This window comes from Saccopteryx leptura, chromosome 4 (assembly GCF_036850995.1).
Source record: "Saccopteryx leptura isolate mSacLep1 chromosome 4, mSacLep1_pri_phased_curated, whole genome shotgun sequence".
In the NCBI taxonomy this organism is placed as follows: domain Eukaryota; kingdom Metazoa; phylum Chordata; class Mammalia; order Chiroptera; family Emballonuridae; genus Saccopteryx; species Saccopteryx leptura.
The window spans coordinates 40,124,286-40,138,902 of NC_089506.1; the positions used below are offsets into that span (position 1 = coordinate 40,124,286).

At 37.7% G+C, this 14,617-nt stretch overlaps 1 protein-coding gene and 1 pseudogene across 2 annotated transcripts in view; both read right to left on the reverse strand.

The window, feature by feature from the left end:
• The window catches only part of MYO16 (myosin XVI), a 592,224-nt gene that overhangs the window by 304,892 nt on the left and 272,715 nt on the right, over nucleotides 1-14,617 (reverse strand). For both annotated transcript variants that reach the window (XM_066380569.1, XM_066380568.1), the window contains exons 13-14: nucleotides 8,650-8,777; nucleotides 3,648-3,753 (exon numbers count right to left, since the gene is read on the reverse strand). In XM_066380569.1, the coding sequence (XP_066236666.1) occupies nucleotides 3,648-3,753; nucleotides 8,650-8,777 (234 nt within the window). The remainder of the gene's footprint in view (nucleotides 1-3,647; nucleotides 3,754-8,649; nucleotides 8,778-14,617) is intronic.
• Nucleotides 11,381-14,473, reverse strand: LOC136403257 (COMM domain-containing protein 8 pseudogene; annotated as a pseudogene).

Sequence of the window (14,617 nt, forward strand, 5' to 3'; positions counted from 1 at the left end):
GCATTTCAGAAATTACATAGCCTGCTCTTTCACAAAGAAAGCATTTTAATAAATGATTGTTTTACTCTATAATTTACAGTGCAGACTATTGTTTCTTGTCCTTATAATTAAGCCAAGAGATCCTTTTATTCTATTAGTTATGCTCAGGTGTAAACCTGAGTCTATTTTATAGCTGTGTTGTTTTATAAATTCTCTAATTCTTAACTGTCAGTAGTCGGTATATTACAATATCTGAACAAAGAAGATAATTTATTCTATTCTTTCCAAGTCAACCTAAAATGCAAAATTATTTTGAGCTGTGCTGTAGAATTATGTAGGTGCTCAATTTATAGGTTGAGCTTAATAAATGGCTATGAAGTCAAGTCATTAATGAACACATATGATACCATGAATACACTGCAATATTATTTATTATATATTTTCACAAAGAGAAAACTCTCTAGAATCAGGCATATGTTCAGGAATCCTTAAAAGTAGATTTACTTTTTTAAGGCCTTCTTATTCAAAAGTAGAAAGTATAAGGAACTAACATTAATCTACTGATTAAATGGAAGTTCCTCTCATTTCTAAATGAAGAATCAATACTAAATTTACAGAGTATTCTCATGTACATATTACCACCGCAGAAATAACTCTGACCTGCAGCCACAAGTAAAAAAGGCAAGTGAAACAAAACCAAACACAAATAGCACAATACTCAATGTGCAATCCACTTCTAGATTTGTGGATTAATGTGTGAACCTAATGTGTGAACCTTCAGACGCTATTGTTTTAGGGGATGATCTAAGATAGTAGTGCAGTGTTTCTCAAAGTGTGCACCTGGGCGCACTGGTACTCCCTAAAAGATTTCCAGGTGCACCCTATGGTATTCCAGATAAATATGTGCCTGTTGAGGACCCAAAAACCAATCGGGTTTTTGGAGTTTAGATTTTTGGGAAACAGAGGTATGGGGAATTGGCTGTAGGCTGACAGTCTGTCCAACCCTCCATCTCACTTGCCTGATTAGGTTGCAAAAGTTTGTTAAGCTGTGGTGCTGGATTGTTTACACTACCCCCATGTTCCCCAGAAAGACTGGAGGCAAGTTTCTTCTATCCTTTGTTTGGTGTAAAGGTAAGATGATATGTATAGTGGGGGTTTTCTGCGCTTGGTAAAATTCTTGGGTTGCCTTGGAAACATGATCAAAGATCTCATTGATTTGCTAATGGCCCACTTTACCCTATAAATAAAGCAAGATGTGGTTTTTGGGTGCACTTTGTTCTTGCCAGTAGCAATTACAGGGCCCTCCCAACCCCGTATTATCTTAATTCTGCACTGTTCCCACTTGGGACCTGGAATTACTAGCTGCGCTGGTTTGTGGCATGTGCCCAAATATAAAAATAAATATAGTTACTCTGTTATACCATTTCATTATGGAAATACTGCTTTTTTTTTGTTAATGCATCATTATCATATTTATTATTAACACATCATTACATTATTTTTAGATAAATACACCCAAATAAAAGATAGATTTCTCAACAAGATGTGTGATATTGAAGAATCCGATTTGGAAGTGAGCAAAAGTTAAGTGTAAATAAAACAGAACTTGAAGGCTGATGGGCAGAATTTAATTTATAGCATTTTCCATCACTTAACACTGAACAATACAATTGGATTAGAAACCCATTCATGGAAGCTTCAAGTGATTTTGGTTTAATATTAACAGAAGAAGAAGAACTAGCAGCTATATCCACTGATCGTAGATTGATGATTAAACATAAGGAATTGTCTCTTGAAGCCTTTTGGATTTCTATAAAAGAAGAATATGTGGCAATATCTAAAAAAGCTTTGAACATTTTAGTACAATTTTCAACATCCTATTTATGTGAATTAGGATTTTCTACCTTCAACACAAGAGTAAAAGGAGAGGAATTCTTCAATGTGTTGACGAAAAAATGAGAGTTTTCCTTTCAAATATATGCCCAAACATTGAGAAATCACTAGGACACATCAGGCTCATGTTTCTTATAAACACAAGAATGAAAAAACTTAACATAACATTTTTACCGGGACCTGCCGAATTTACTTACTAAGAATGTGTGTGTGTGTGTGTGTGTGTGTGTGTGTGTATATATATAAAGATAACTTTTTGTTGTTGTTTTTTAACCCCTCTTTTTTTATGAATTCTAAAAAGCATAACTCAAAAAATGTAACATAAAAATGTTTTTTAATGTCAGAATAAATTTAATTTTGTCGTATTTATTTTGTTTAATTACCATAAAAGCACGCTTGGACTTTATATTTTTTCTTTAATATTTGACTTAATTATTATAACATATTTCTCATAAATTTGTATATAGTACACCTACAATTATTTGTAGGATTTTAATTGCGTGCCGTCTTCAAAAATTTTGAGAACCGCTGTAGTAGTGACTGTTTTCATTCCAATGTAATCAGACACTTTTGAATATACAATTGCTGAATGAAATGCAGAACTCATTCTGTAAAGGTATGTGCAGTGAGGCCTGTGCAGGAAACATTCTGGTGGAGCAAGCTGTGTAAATTTGAGGCTGCGTCAGCCCTGGCCAGTTGGCTCAGTGATAGAGCATTGGCCTGGTGTGTGGAAATCTCAGGTTTGATTTCTGGTCAGAGTACACAGGAGAAGCAATCATCTGCTTCTCCACCACTTCCCCACCCCTTTCTCTCTCTTTTCTTCTCTCTCTTCCCCCACTCCCACAGCCATGGCTCATTTGAACACAGTTGGACCTGGGCACTGAGGATGGCACCATGGTCACCTCAGGTGCTAAAATAGCTTGGGGGCTGAGCAACAGAGCAACAACCCCAGATGGGCAAAGCACTGCGTCATAGCGGGCTTGCAGGGTGGATCCCAATTGGGGCATATGCAGGAGTCTGTTTCTCTACCTCCCTCCCTCTCAATAATAATAAAAAAAATTTTTGAGGCTGCATCATTATATTTGCAATGCCTCACTTGGAAACATTCACCAAGGAAATCTTTATGGGTACAATACAGCCGATGCTGTATATAATGTGTTGGGTTTTTTTTGTTTGTTTGTTTGTTTTTTATCAAGGAAATGATATAGCACTTAGGGACATCATTTTCTTCTATGTTATACAGAACTCATTGAATTATTTTTAACATTCTTCTTACACGTGTGAGAAATTAAACATAATTTTTGACATATAAAACTAATGATTTTTTGACCTGGTGTTGAAGATTTACTACCTGCTCATCAATGTCCTTCAGGTTTCCCTTTGTCAATTATGTTGCATACATTGAAACATCATCATGAGCTTTCAATAATCCCCCACAAGGTCGCTGATTGACTCAACTTTATCAAATGCATCTACATACCAAAGTGGAACTTTCTATGTGAACAACCTCTAACTCACTTAACATGTTTTCAATTCACCTGTTCTGAACAAATATGAAAAAAAGAGTATGTTCAAAATATTTTAAATATTTACAAGAAAAGTTCATTTGAACAATATTGATTGATACCAAGCCTCAATCTTTTTTTTTTTTTTTACTTCCACAGATTTTGACCAACTTATGGTCAAACATGTGGTATATTATCATGTCACTCTTTATTTTTAAATGACATTTTTTTTTGGTTCAACGTATCTTCCAAGCCAAATAAGAAACTTACAAATTTGAATTTGGAATCAAATACCGGCCTGCTGGTGCCAGATCTGCAGGTTAGGTGTCTCATTATTTGTTTGCTGGCTTCGGTCTTTCCAGATCCTCTTTCTCCACTAAAAGAAAAAGAGAAAAAACACAAGTTTACTGTCTTGGAAAATGTAATAAAATATTAATAACCACTGATGGTTCTCAGACACAATGTTGGTAGGAAATAACAACTTTTAACGAGTTTATGGTATTGTTTACTCTTCAATTTGCTTCATTCACTCAAAATATTTAGCAAATGCGCCTGACCAGTGGATAAAGTGTCGACCTGGGAATGCTGAGGTCGCCGGTTCAAAACCCTGGGCTTGCCTGGCCAAGGCACATATGAGAGTTGATGCTTTCTGCTCCTCTCCCTTCTCTCTCTCTCTTTCTCTCTCTCTCTGTGTGTGTGTGTGTGTCTCTAAAAAAACTGAATAAAGTTAAAAATAAAATAAAATAAATATTTAGCAAATGTACACTGTCAGGTGCCCTATGGTGTTCAGATGCTGGGACTACATATTAATCTGATGCAACCTCTGCCGCCCGGTATCTTACAGTGTAGAACCACGTAACAGAGGTGAGTTACAGCTTAAAGGTGTTATGTGGAAGAAGATGACTACCAACTGATCCTCAGCTTTGTCAATGAAAGTTAGAGAGGTGGAGCCAAGGTGACAGAACTCTACACTGCAGGCGTCTACGTCCTTGAGCCACATGGCTCGGCCTTGTTAAAACTTTCTGCACCGTCCAGAAAAGATTCTACATCTTCCCTGGAAAAATCATTACATCTTTCTGAGCTTTCCTTCTCTTTTTTTTATGAATGAGCATAAAGTATGCAGCTACTAAAACTAAGTTGGTAAGATGGTTGGATATGGGTAGGTGAGTGAAGTGGTGACACTCAGCAGACCTTAAAATGGCCCGTTTCCTCTTGAGGTTGCTGTCAGTTCTGACAATTCATGTTCCCCATTTCCCTTTAACCCAGGAACAAGCACTAGGCAAATGTGTTACCTTTCATGACAATACTTTTGCTATTTCCCAGGCATACTTTATAACTTACCTAATTCCCATAAATAATAACTGTGTTATACTCCTGATAATAGACAATATACTGTTAACATGAAATTCCAAAGTGGTCTGATATAATAAAGTTTTTACTGCATCCAGATAGAACACTCATAAAAGCAGCCTTTTATATATTAGTCAAAAAATTAAACATACATATAAATCCTTTCACTGGTATTTTCTCAAGTTTTTCCCTTGAACTTTCATTCTAATGAATTTGATTAAAGGGTTTTTTCCAGAAAAGAAGCTGAATTTTAATTATCTTATTCAGATCTCAAGTTGTAACAAACGCTTCTCCTGCCCTCATCCATGCCAAAGGTAAACATTTTAACCACTTTTAGAACAACCATCCCAACATCCTCTGTAGAGCAAGTGACAGTGACCTGCACAAGACAAACAGCTCCTTTTCTGTGTTTAAAGACCTTTTATTTCAACCTTCTAATTTCAGAGAAGAAAAAGCATTTAGATCTTTCATGGTGGAAATTTAATTTCTACAATTATATTTATTGTTACAAAAATTCTATTACCCAGCAAAATAATTGGATGTTTCATATATCTTTTTAAATGAAATTTTGCTTACATCCACTCAGGAATAAACCTTGAAAATACCATCTTCCTTTTTAAAATATTGCTCATTCTTTTCAATGAAAGTCACTGAGGGCCTACTATGTGCCGGAGGTTTCATGGGTAAAGCCGTGAAAAATACTGCTCCCTGTGTTATCTGCTGGGGATACTCTCAAGTGAACACTGAGAACATAAGTGATGCATAATTAGAATACAGTGGGGCACAGCAAGCAACACACCCACAGTGAACAGGCAGGTGTAGCCCCGAGAGGGAACCAGAGAAGACGTGTGGGTGAGGTGGAAGCTGAGCTGATCTTGGAGAAGGAGTAGCATAGAAGGTAGCATTTATTTAGCATGAAACATTCAATAAATCTTTCCCAAGCCTCGATAAGCAACATGAAATAAATGGCAAGTGCACGGTGGTGAATAAGGCAAAATCAGTCTGTAGATTTGGAGACACAGAAGCATGTGAGGGAATGGGGCCGACCTGGTGGTCATGTGCGTCCCCGTCTGTTCCCACCACTGCACTCATGGGATTGCTAGATTGCCAAAATAGGAGCAGGGAAGGGATAGCTAAAATCATACACATTTTAACCATGTCATAACTTCTCAAAATGGCCACCTTTCATTTAAACTGAGTAAAATACAGGAAATAATAGAAAAGGAAAATGGGTTATGTATGCTAGGCTTGGCTCCACAGGCAATCACAATAAAACTAAAATTTTTAACCTCTTAAAGATACATTTTTTAATCTCAAAATTCAAGTCTATAATTAAACGAGAAATTGACTTGAGGCCCTGGCCAGTTGGCTCAGCCCTAGAGCATCTGCTTAGTGTGTGGAAATCCCAGGTTCAATTCCTGGTCAAGGTACACAGGAGGAGCAACCATCTTCTTCTCCACTCCTCCCCCTCCTCTCTCTCTCTCCTTCTCCTGCAGCCATGGCTCAAACAGTTTGAGCAAGTTGGCCCCAGGTGCTGAGGATGGCTCCACGGCCTTGTCTCAGACACTAAAATAGCTAAAATAGCCTTTTAAAAAATAAATAAATAAATTGACTTGAGAATTTGGGTTATACCAATCATGAGTCTATAAGAGTACTCATATTTGAACAGCCTTGGCTGATAAAGCTGTATGTGACAGAGGCAGACCCTATACCACTTAGTGCACAAGTTGGTTGTGTGTACAGCAAACAGCATCAACTTAGATTTTCTCAACATATACTTAGGATAATGGATACTTGCCAAACATGTCCAAACAATTAATTAAATTTGTTTAACGAAGCCTTTAGGAAATCAAAGGTAACGTAGATTAGGGTGGACTTCAGACTCTCAAGTGTACCCCAGGAAAAATATTTGAAAATTATTAAAGACTTTTACTCAAGATGAATCCTAGTGTGCCACTGGGCCCTATAATTACCAACAAAATGAGAAATAAAATTGAAATTTGGAAATAAAAGTTTTTTGGCTGACACTAAGTTATCAGTTTTGATCCCCAAATCTTAAAAAATATTCATTGCATATTCTATTTATGAGACACAATAAAACTGAATAAATGAACTTCAAATAGTATATTTAGGTGAGTTCTAAATTTGTTAATTTTTAATGTATTAATATAAATTAATATAAAGTAGAAAATCCTTATACTGGTCAAGAAAATCAAGGAGGACAAGAAGCTACATAAAAACACTAATCTTGACATAAGACTGGCCCTGGCCAGTTAGCTTTGTCAGTTAAGAGCAACATCCCAAAACAACAAGGTTGCAGGTTCAATCCCAAGTTAGGGCACACATGGGAAGCAACCAAGGGATATACTACTGAGTGGAACAACAAATGAATGCTACCCTTCTCCTTGCCTTCTCTCTCTCTTCCTCTCTCTGTCTCAAAAAATCAATAAAACGTAAGCCCTGGCCAGGTAGCTTGTTTGGATGGAGCATTGTCCCGCAGCACAAACGTGGCCAATTCGATTCCCCTGGTCAGGGCACATTCAGGGGCAGCTCGATGTTCCTGTCTCTCTCCCTGCCTCTCTCAAAAATAAAAAGAAAATGAAAGAAGATTGAGAATGACTATAGTTAAGTCCTTGTGATCACACATTTGTTCTACAACTATGGACACCAAGACCAGGTGATACCGTCTTGAAACTTAGTAAAGAAATCTTTATTTTTTAGAATAAATGGTTGACGCATGGCATCTTAGCCTTAAGAAATGTCTCAAATGGATACTACTTCTGCAGAATACCAACAACTCTTAATGAAAATAAAATTCCATGAGCAGAACATGTAGAAATCTTTGGGTTACAGGAATCTTTACTGAAAGAACTCGCTAGGCATTGTGAACTCTATAATAAGCAGACTTCCAAAAGTGATAAAAATATTGGTTCCTCAGAGCTTTGCTAAGGATGAATATCTTTCAAAAAATTAAGTGGATTCAATAAGAATTTAGGTAAATCTATGGAACTGTGGCCATCATTTTAGGGGCTGTTAGGGTGGGCTGTCCGAAAGCCTCCTTAGGATAGCAGCAGGGGGCTAGCCAGGCACTGGCGTAAGGCTAAGAGAAAAGCTGAGCTTCGTTGGTGCTCAGAAGCCTGACTCCTAGGCTCACTTCTAGGTACACAGGATCCTGCACTAATTAGTCACCACCTATTCATTCACAGTATTGGGCTCACATCTCCAGTTTGCTATTTACTAACTATAGGACCCTAGACTAATTATTTTAATATAATACATAGACAACATCTAGCAAAGATCTAGCACTTAGTTTTCAATAAATATTACTTATTATTGTTAACAGTACCCATACACCCCTTGCAATCTCACAAGTTTTAAGAACTGTTCCCTTTTTGTCACAGTAAGGCCAGAAAACAATAGATAAAGCAAGTAAAAGTACAGTTGTTCGATTCAAGAACGGATGGGGCAACCCTCCAGTGCCTCTCTCGTCCCAGGGACACTTCAGAACAAGAGTGAAAACAACCTCTTACTCGTATGCTATTTTGGAAATATTTTGCAAGCTAACAATTTTTATTTTGCTTTTTGGGCAGCACCACATTTTGGAGAGCGGTGGTACAGATTCGCTCTTACTGGGAGCCTTTCTTTCCCCGCGTGTTCCGAGGCTTGAAAGCAAACACGCTCTATGTCTAAGCTGCAAACCTTCAAAATGAACTGAGTCACAAGTTCAGTTTGCTGCTATCGATTCAGCCACACTGGGGCTATTTCCAACAACAAAGATGCTTCTTCTTGGTAAGGAGTCAAACGTACTTGTTGCAAAGACACACTGGACTGCAAACTGCTGGGGAAGTAGACAAACGTAAGCCATAGGGAATGAAGACAATGTTACAGCCGAGCCCGGGGATGGGGTGCAGCGTGGGTTTACCTGAGAACGAAGCACTGGGGCCGTTGCTCCTGGAAGAGCTGGTGGAAGGCCCGCTCGGCGCAGGAGAAGATGTGCGGCGGCAGAGAGGCGCACGGCCGCCCCGAGCTGCTCAGGTACAGCTCTGAGATCTGGAAAACAGCGCGGCAAGAGGACAGAAATCTCTGTAAAAAGGCTCCTCGACTGCACGACTCAGTTGACTTACTTCCAAAACACGAAAGTGAATTCGTTTTGAATTTTGAACCTCATTTGTAACTAGAAAACATTTGTAAAAGGACGTCCTTCCCAGCACATTTGAAATGTTCATAATGATAAAATGAAGCTTATATTTAATCCTTCATTATTTAAATTAGTCAGCTGTCTTTAAGAAGAGCAACTCACAAAAACCCAATTTAATAGATAACATGAAGTAAACTGAAACTGTGATAATTTACATCAAATACAACATCTAATTTCTGTCACATAAGGTAGAAAGGGTTTTTAATTTCAATAGAAGGCAGTTGTCACTGAAATACATATAAATTTATAAATTTCTCAAAAAACAAAATTTTAATTAACTTAATTTCAGTGACAGTGATTTATGGTGATTGCCATGGTGATTCACTTGCCGGTATATTTAGTCCTTTTGAGTTTCTAATGGATCTATTTACATATGAATAAAACGAAATGATAGGAGGACTTCTGAGTCATGAAGAACTAGCAGGTGAGGAATTTTTATTTTACACAATAACTGGCTTGTTTCTTCAAAAATGTCAAGATTGGGATGGTCAAGAGAAAACTAAAGAACTGCTCCAGATTGATATCAAAGAGCCTGGCAATTCAGCGCACCCTGTCTGGCGGCCTGGCTTTGGTTCTCTGGTCATTATGCGGACAACGGGGAAGACCTGAATGAGGCCTCTTGATGGGATGCTAGCAGTGTGTTGGTAGTAACCTCCTGTTTTTGATGGTGGTAAGGAGGTGATTCAGGAGCACGCCTTCGTAGGAAACCTATGGTACACATCTTCAACATTGATGGAACAATTTTCCAGCAAATTATTTGAAAATGCTTGAGGAAAAAGGTTGTTTATACTACTTGTCTGCAAAGTGTCCATACATTTTGAAGGTATTTAAAATTACAGGGGGAAAGAATGTTTAAAAGGAGAATAAGTGATCTACAGTTGTAAGACATTATTAGACAAATCTCACTAATATAACATTGAGTGAAACCTGTCAGACACAAAAGAGCACATACTCTAAGATCCATTTACATAAAGTTCAAAAATAGGTAAAACTAATCTACGCTGTTGGAGGTCATGTCCGTGGTACCCTGGACAAGGTTTTAGTAGTGATAAGAAAGAGGCAACAATGGGGTTTCTAGAGTGCTAGTAATGTTCTCCACTTGAGTGCTCATGAACAGTTATTGTTAGTCTGTACTCTTAGAAATGAGCACTTTGCACACGCATTATACCTTGATAAAAATTTCAAAAAGCCAAAGGCATTAAACACTGTGGTTCTGGTGTTGATATTGGAAAAAGAAATCACTAGAACACACTACAGAGCTAACTCAAGACAGGCATTGGTGGGGATTTGGTGCGTGACAGGGCTCTGCATCCCTTCTTAGTATAGTAAAGGATGGTGTTGAGAAACTGACCATGTATTTGTAGAGGAAACAAATGTTGAATTCTATCTCCTGCCATCTGTGAAAATAAATTCCATATGAATCTAAGTTTCAAATATGAACTGCAAAGCTTAAATAATTTAGACAATTATATAGAATAGTACTCTCATGATTGGGGCAAGGAAATAAGCATCACAAACAATTTATAATGGTAATGATGGGTCAACCACACAACATTACATTTAACAACTGCTATTCAACCACAGGCGCTATAATAATAAAATAAAAAGGCGAAGCAAAGGCAGAGAGGAAAATAAGCTGTGCATAGAATCAATAAGTTATCAGTATTTTCTAAACAATTCCTAGAAATCAATGAGAAAAAGTGGAAATAAAAGAAAAAATTAGGTAAAGAGTAAAAATGGAAAAGAATGGCCAATAAATATGAGAAAGGATGCAGAAACTCTCTGGTAACCAGGGAAGTGCCATTTCAAACAATAAGGCCATATATTACATATAAAATATTGGTAACTTAATGAAAGGTAGTTTAATAATAATAATTGCTTACACTTGCTAAATGCTTGCTCTTGTTCTCAGTAGTTTATACTCACTTTCTCATCCAATTTTCCTAGAAACTGATGACTTGGGTATAAGAATCATTTTCCTTTTCATAGATGAAGAAACTGATGCAAAGAAGTTAGTGACCAGTTCTGGGTCACATGGCTAAGTTAGTGATGCAGTTGATTTCAAAATGTTTTCTCCAGGGCTGGAGAAACACATCTATAATACCATCTGGTGTGTTCTAACTAATCACAAGACTAATTTGGCAATATCTTCTAAATTTAAGGAGTTAGGTTTGACTAGGAATCTCTCTGCAGAGACTTTCAAACATTAGCAAAAAAAATAGTACACACAAAACAAGTCTTAGTACTCTTTGTAGGAGCAGAAAACATGTAACTTCCTGCTCTTAGGGAAGCTGGATAAATTATCTTTGTAATCTGCACATGGCCGCGTTCTTGGATTGGCATTATAGCATACTGCAGGTATTCTGAATGCATAGTACTCATTCCCTCTATCTTAACGGTGGTAGCAGTGTACTCTGATAATGTGGGTGTTCATCATTTCCAGTTATTTCAATGGCTAGATGAACTTATTAGCTACTTCCAAGGAATTTATTAGATTCTACAGCTCTTCTTTATTCATTTCAAAAGAATATGGTCTGACTTCATAATTTTCTTTTATGTCAAGATGATGGTTTAAAAGTTGTGTTTGTAATGTAGCAATCTTGTCACAAGAAACTGCAAGCTTTAACTGCCAATCAAAATCTAGTAGCTGTGCAGAGTAAATATCAACTATTTCTAACATAGCCTGAATAATTTTATCTTTTCCACTTTTCAAGCATTTCATGAGAGTTTCTTCATGAAATGAAGTCAACCGATTAGATTGCTGAGATGTCTCTTCATCAGATAAATTTTTACCAACTACAGCTTTGAAACATTTGGTAATATCTTCCAGAACACGCATCAATTTTGTGGCATCCCAAACACTCTGCTAACCCTGGTAGAGAGTACATTCAGCTACAAATGCCATCAATTATTTTGTGAAGAAACTTTGGGCCTGGCTCAGCTGGAAGCTTCTGCAGCTATTTCTAATATGATTGTGTTTTAACATGATAAAATACTATAGGGTATTTAGAATAAATTAACTTGCCTGACCTGTGGTGGTACAGTGGATAAAGCATTGACCTGGAATGCTGAGGTCACTGGTTTGAAACCCTGGGCTTGACTGGCCAAGGCACATATGGGAGTTGATTCTTCCTGCCCCCCCACCTTCTCTTTCTCTCTCTCGAATAAATTAACAAGATCCAAATTTTTTTATATAAAAAATGTTTGAAAGCACAATGGTTAATAAATTTTTTTTTTTTTCATTTTTTCTGAAGCTGGAAACAGGGAGAGACAGTCAGACAGACTCCTGCATGCGCCCGACCGGGATCCACCTGGCACGCCCACCAGGGGTGACGCTCTGCCCACCAGGGGGCGATGCTCTGCCCATCCTGGGCGTCACCATGTTGCGACCAGAGCCACTCTAGCACCTGAGGCAGAGGCCACAGAGCCATCCCCAGCGCCCGGGCCATCTTTGCTCCAATGGAGCCTTGGCTGTGGGAGGGGAAGAGAGAGACAGAGAGGAAAGCGCGGCGGAGGGGTGGAGAAGCAAATGGGTGCTTCTCCTGTGTGCCCTGGCCGGGAATCGAACCCCGGTCCTCCGCACGCTAGGCCGACACTCTACCGCTGAGCCAACCGGCCAGGGCCGGTTAATAAATTTTTAAAAGGATATAGCTAATATGTCCTCTGAGTGAATTACAATTGAAAATAATGGCATATGCATTAAGACTGCATATGTATGTATAGAGGCTATATATATATAGTCAATAAACAAAAGATTAGATGAGAGTATAACATTTACAGGATAGCAGTTATGATTGCTTATAAAAGGAGTAAGCTCAAGTGTTCATAGCACACTGTGAAACCTAAGAAACCAGATCATTAAAACATTACTTTGTTTTCTGTATTACTCAGAAAATATATGTTACACTTAAAACAGAAAACAATGTTTTCTTGTAACATCTTTAAGTTTGCATCCTGATCGCAGAAGTGTATGGAAAACAACACATTATTTATTTAAAATATATATTTTTAAAGATTTTATTTATTGATTTTAGAGAGAGAGAGAAATATTGGGAAGCATCAATTCACAGTAGTTGCTTCTCATATGTGCCTTGACCAGGCAAGCTTAGGGTTTCAAACTGGTGACTTCAGCATGCCAGGTCATCCCTTTATCCACTGCACCACCACAGCTCAGACTATTTAAAATATTTTTAAAAGAAATGAGATCCATATGGTGGTATGCTCAAATTTGTCTATTGTCTTATACTTGAACTCTTTGCATTTTGAATTATTCCCAAATTAAAAGTGAGTATTAAAACTATTTGAATGTCAGCCCTGGCTGCTTGGCTCAGTGATAGAGCATCAGCCTGATGTGTAGATGTCCTGGGTTTGATTCCCAGTCAGGGCACACAAGAGAAGAGCCCATCTGTTTCTCCAGCCCCCCCTCTTGCTTCTCTTACTCTCTCTCTCTTCCCCTCCTGCAGCCATGGCTTGATTGTAGTGATAGACCCAGGCACTGAGAATGGCTCCATGGCCTCCATTCATCAGGCACTAAGAAGAGCTCAATTGCCAAGCAATGGAGCAATGTCCCAGAGGAGTAAAGCATTGCCTTTTAGTGGGCTTGCTAGGAGATCCCAGTCAGGGCACAGGTGAGAGTCTGTCTCTGCCTCCCCTTCTCTCACTGAATTAAAAAAAAAACACTATTTGTATGTCAGTGATATATACAGTATAATTCATAAACCCACCAGGAAGATCTAGCCCAACTTTATTTTCTTTTAGGACAAATTTCTGTTCTTTTTGAAAACTTGCATTAGCATACTTCCACTTCTCCCCAAGTCCAACATGGACAGACCTAATCTTATTTTGACAAAATATTTTTAAGCATTTCATTAGGTATTAGAAACAAAGGGAAACACAAGAGACCCAGGAGCATATATGAAACTGCTTGTACATAGAGTGCATCACAATCCTACTTTGTTTCTTCACACCTATTTGAGATTGCCTGTTCCCTTTAGGCTTAGTTCTCCTAGATATTAGATGAAGTAACAGACCTTGAGTGTCAAAATAATGTTTTTTCACAATAACCAAACCAGTAACCTTCCTCAGTTCCCTTCTCTTGTAAACCTCCTTTTCATGCAATTTTAAAATTTATATTATAGAATAGTTCATTGCTGTTACCTGATAAAACTTTGCTTGACACTAATTCTATGCTGTAAAAGTAATATAAATATGAAATAAGAATTTTAACATGATACCATTTTCTATTGAATTATTTCTATCAAATCTTAAAGATTTTCACTTACATAAGTCCTATTTTTCTGAGTGACAACAAGCTATCTAACTTTATATTGGTTATCATCATAATTATCAATATTATTGCTCATTCTCATTTGGTCCAGCAAATATCATCAGGGTGAGACACTTCCTTTCCCATGGGCTGCCTCTCTCACTTCACCTTATTAGCATTAGTAGCATTTGGGAACAAAATAATTCCGGTCCATGGAAATTTTATGTGCTCTTTTTTATCTTATGGATGAGTTGACATTACATGATCTTCATTTGTGGTCATTTCTAGTCTTTGCTGGACTCTCCATTTCCAATGAATGAGGCCGTTCTTTATGGATCAGTTCCCTCTTAGTTTCCATTGTGCAGGATGCCTCTTAGTAACCAGTCAGGAGATTACAGATGTTGCCACATTCTGATTTATGAAGCC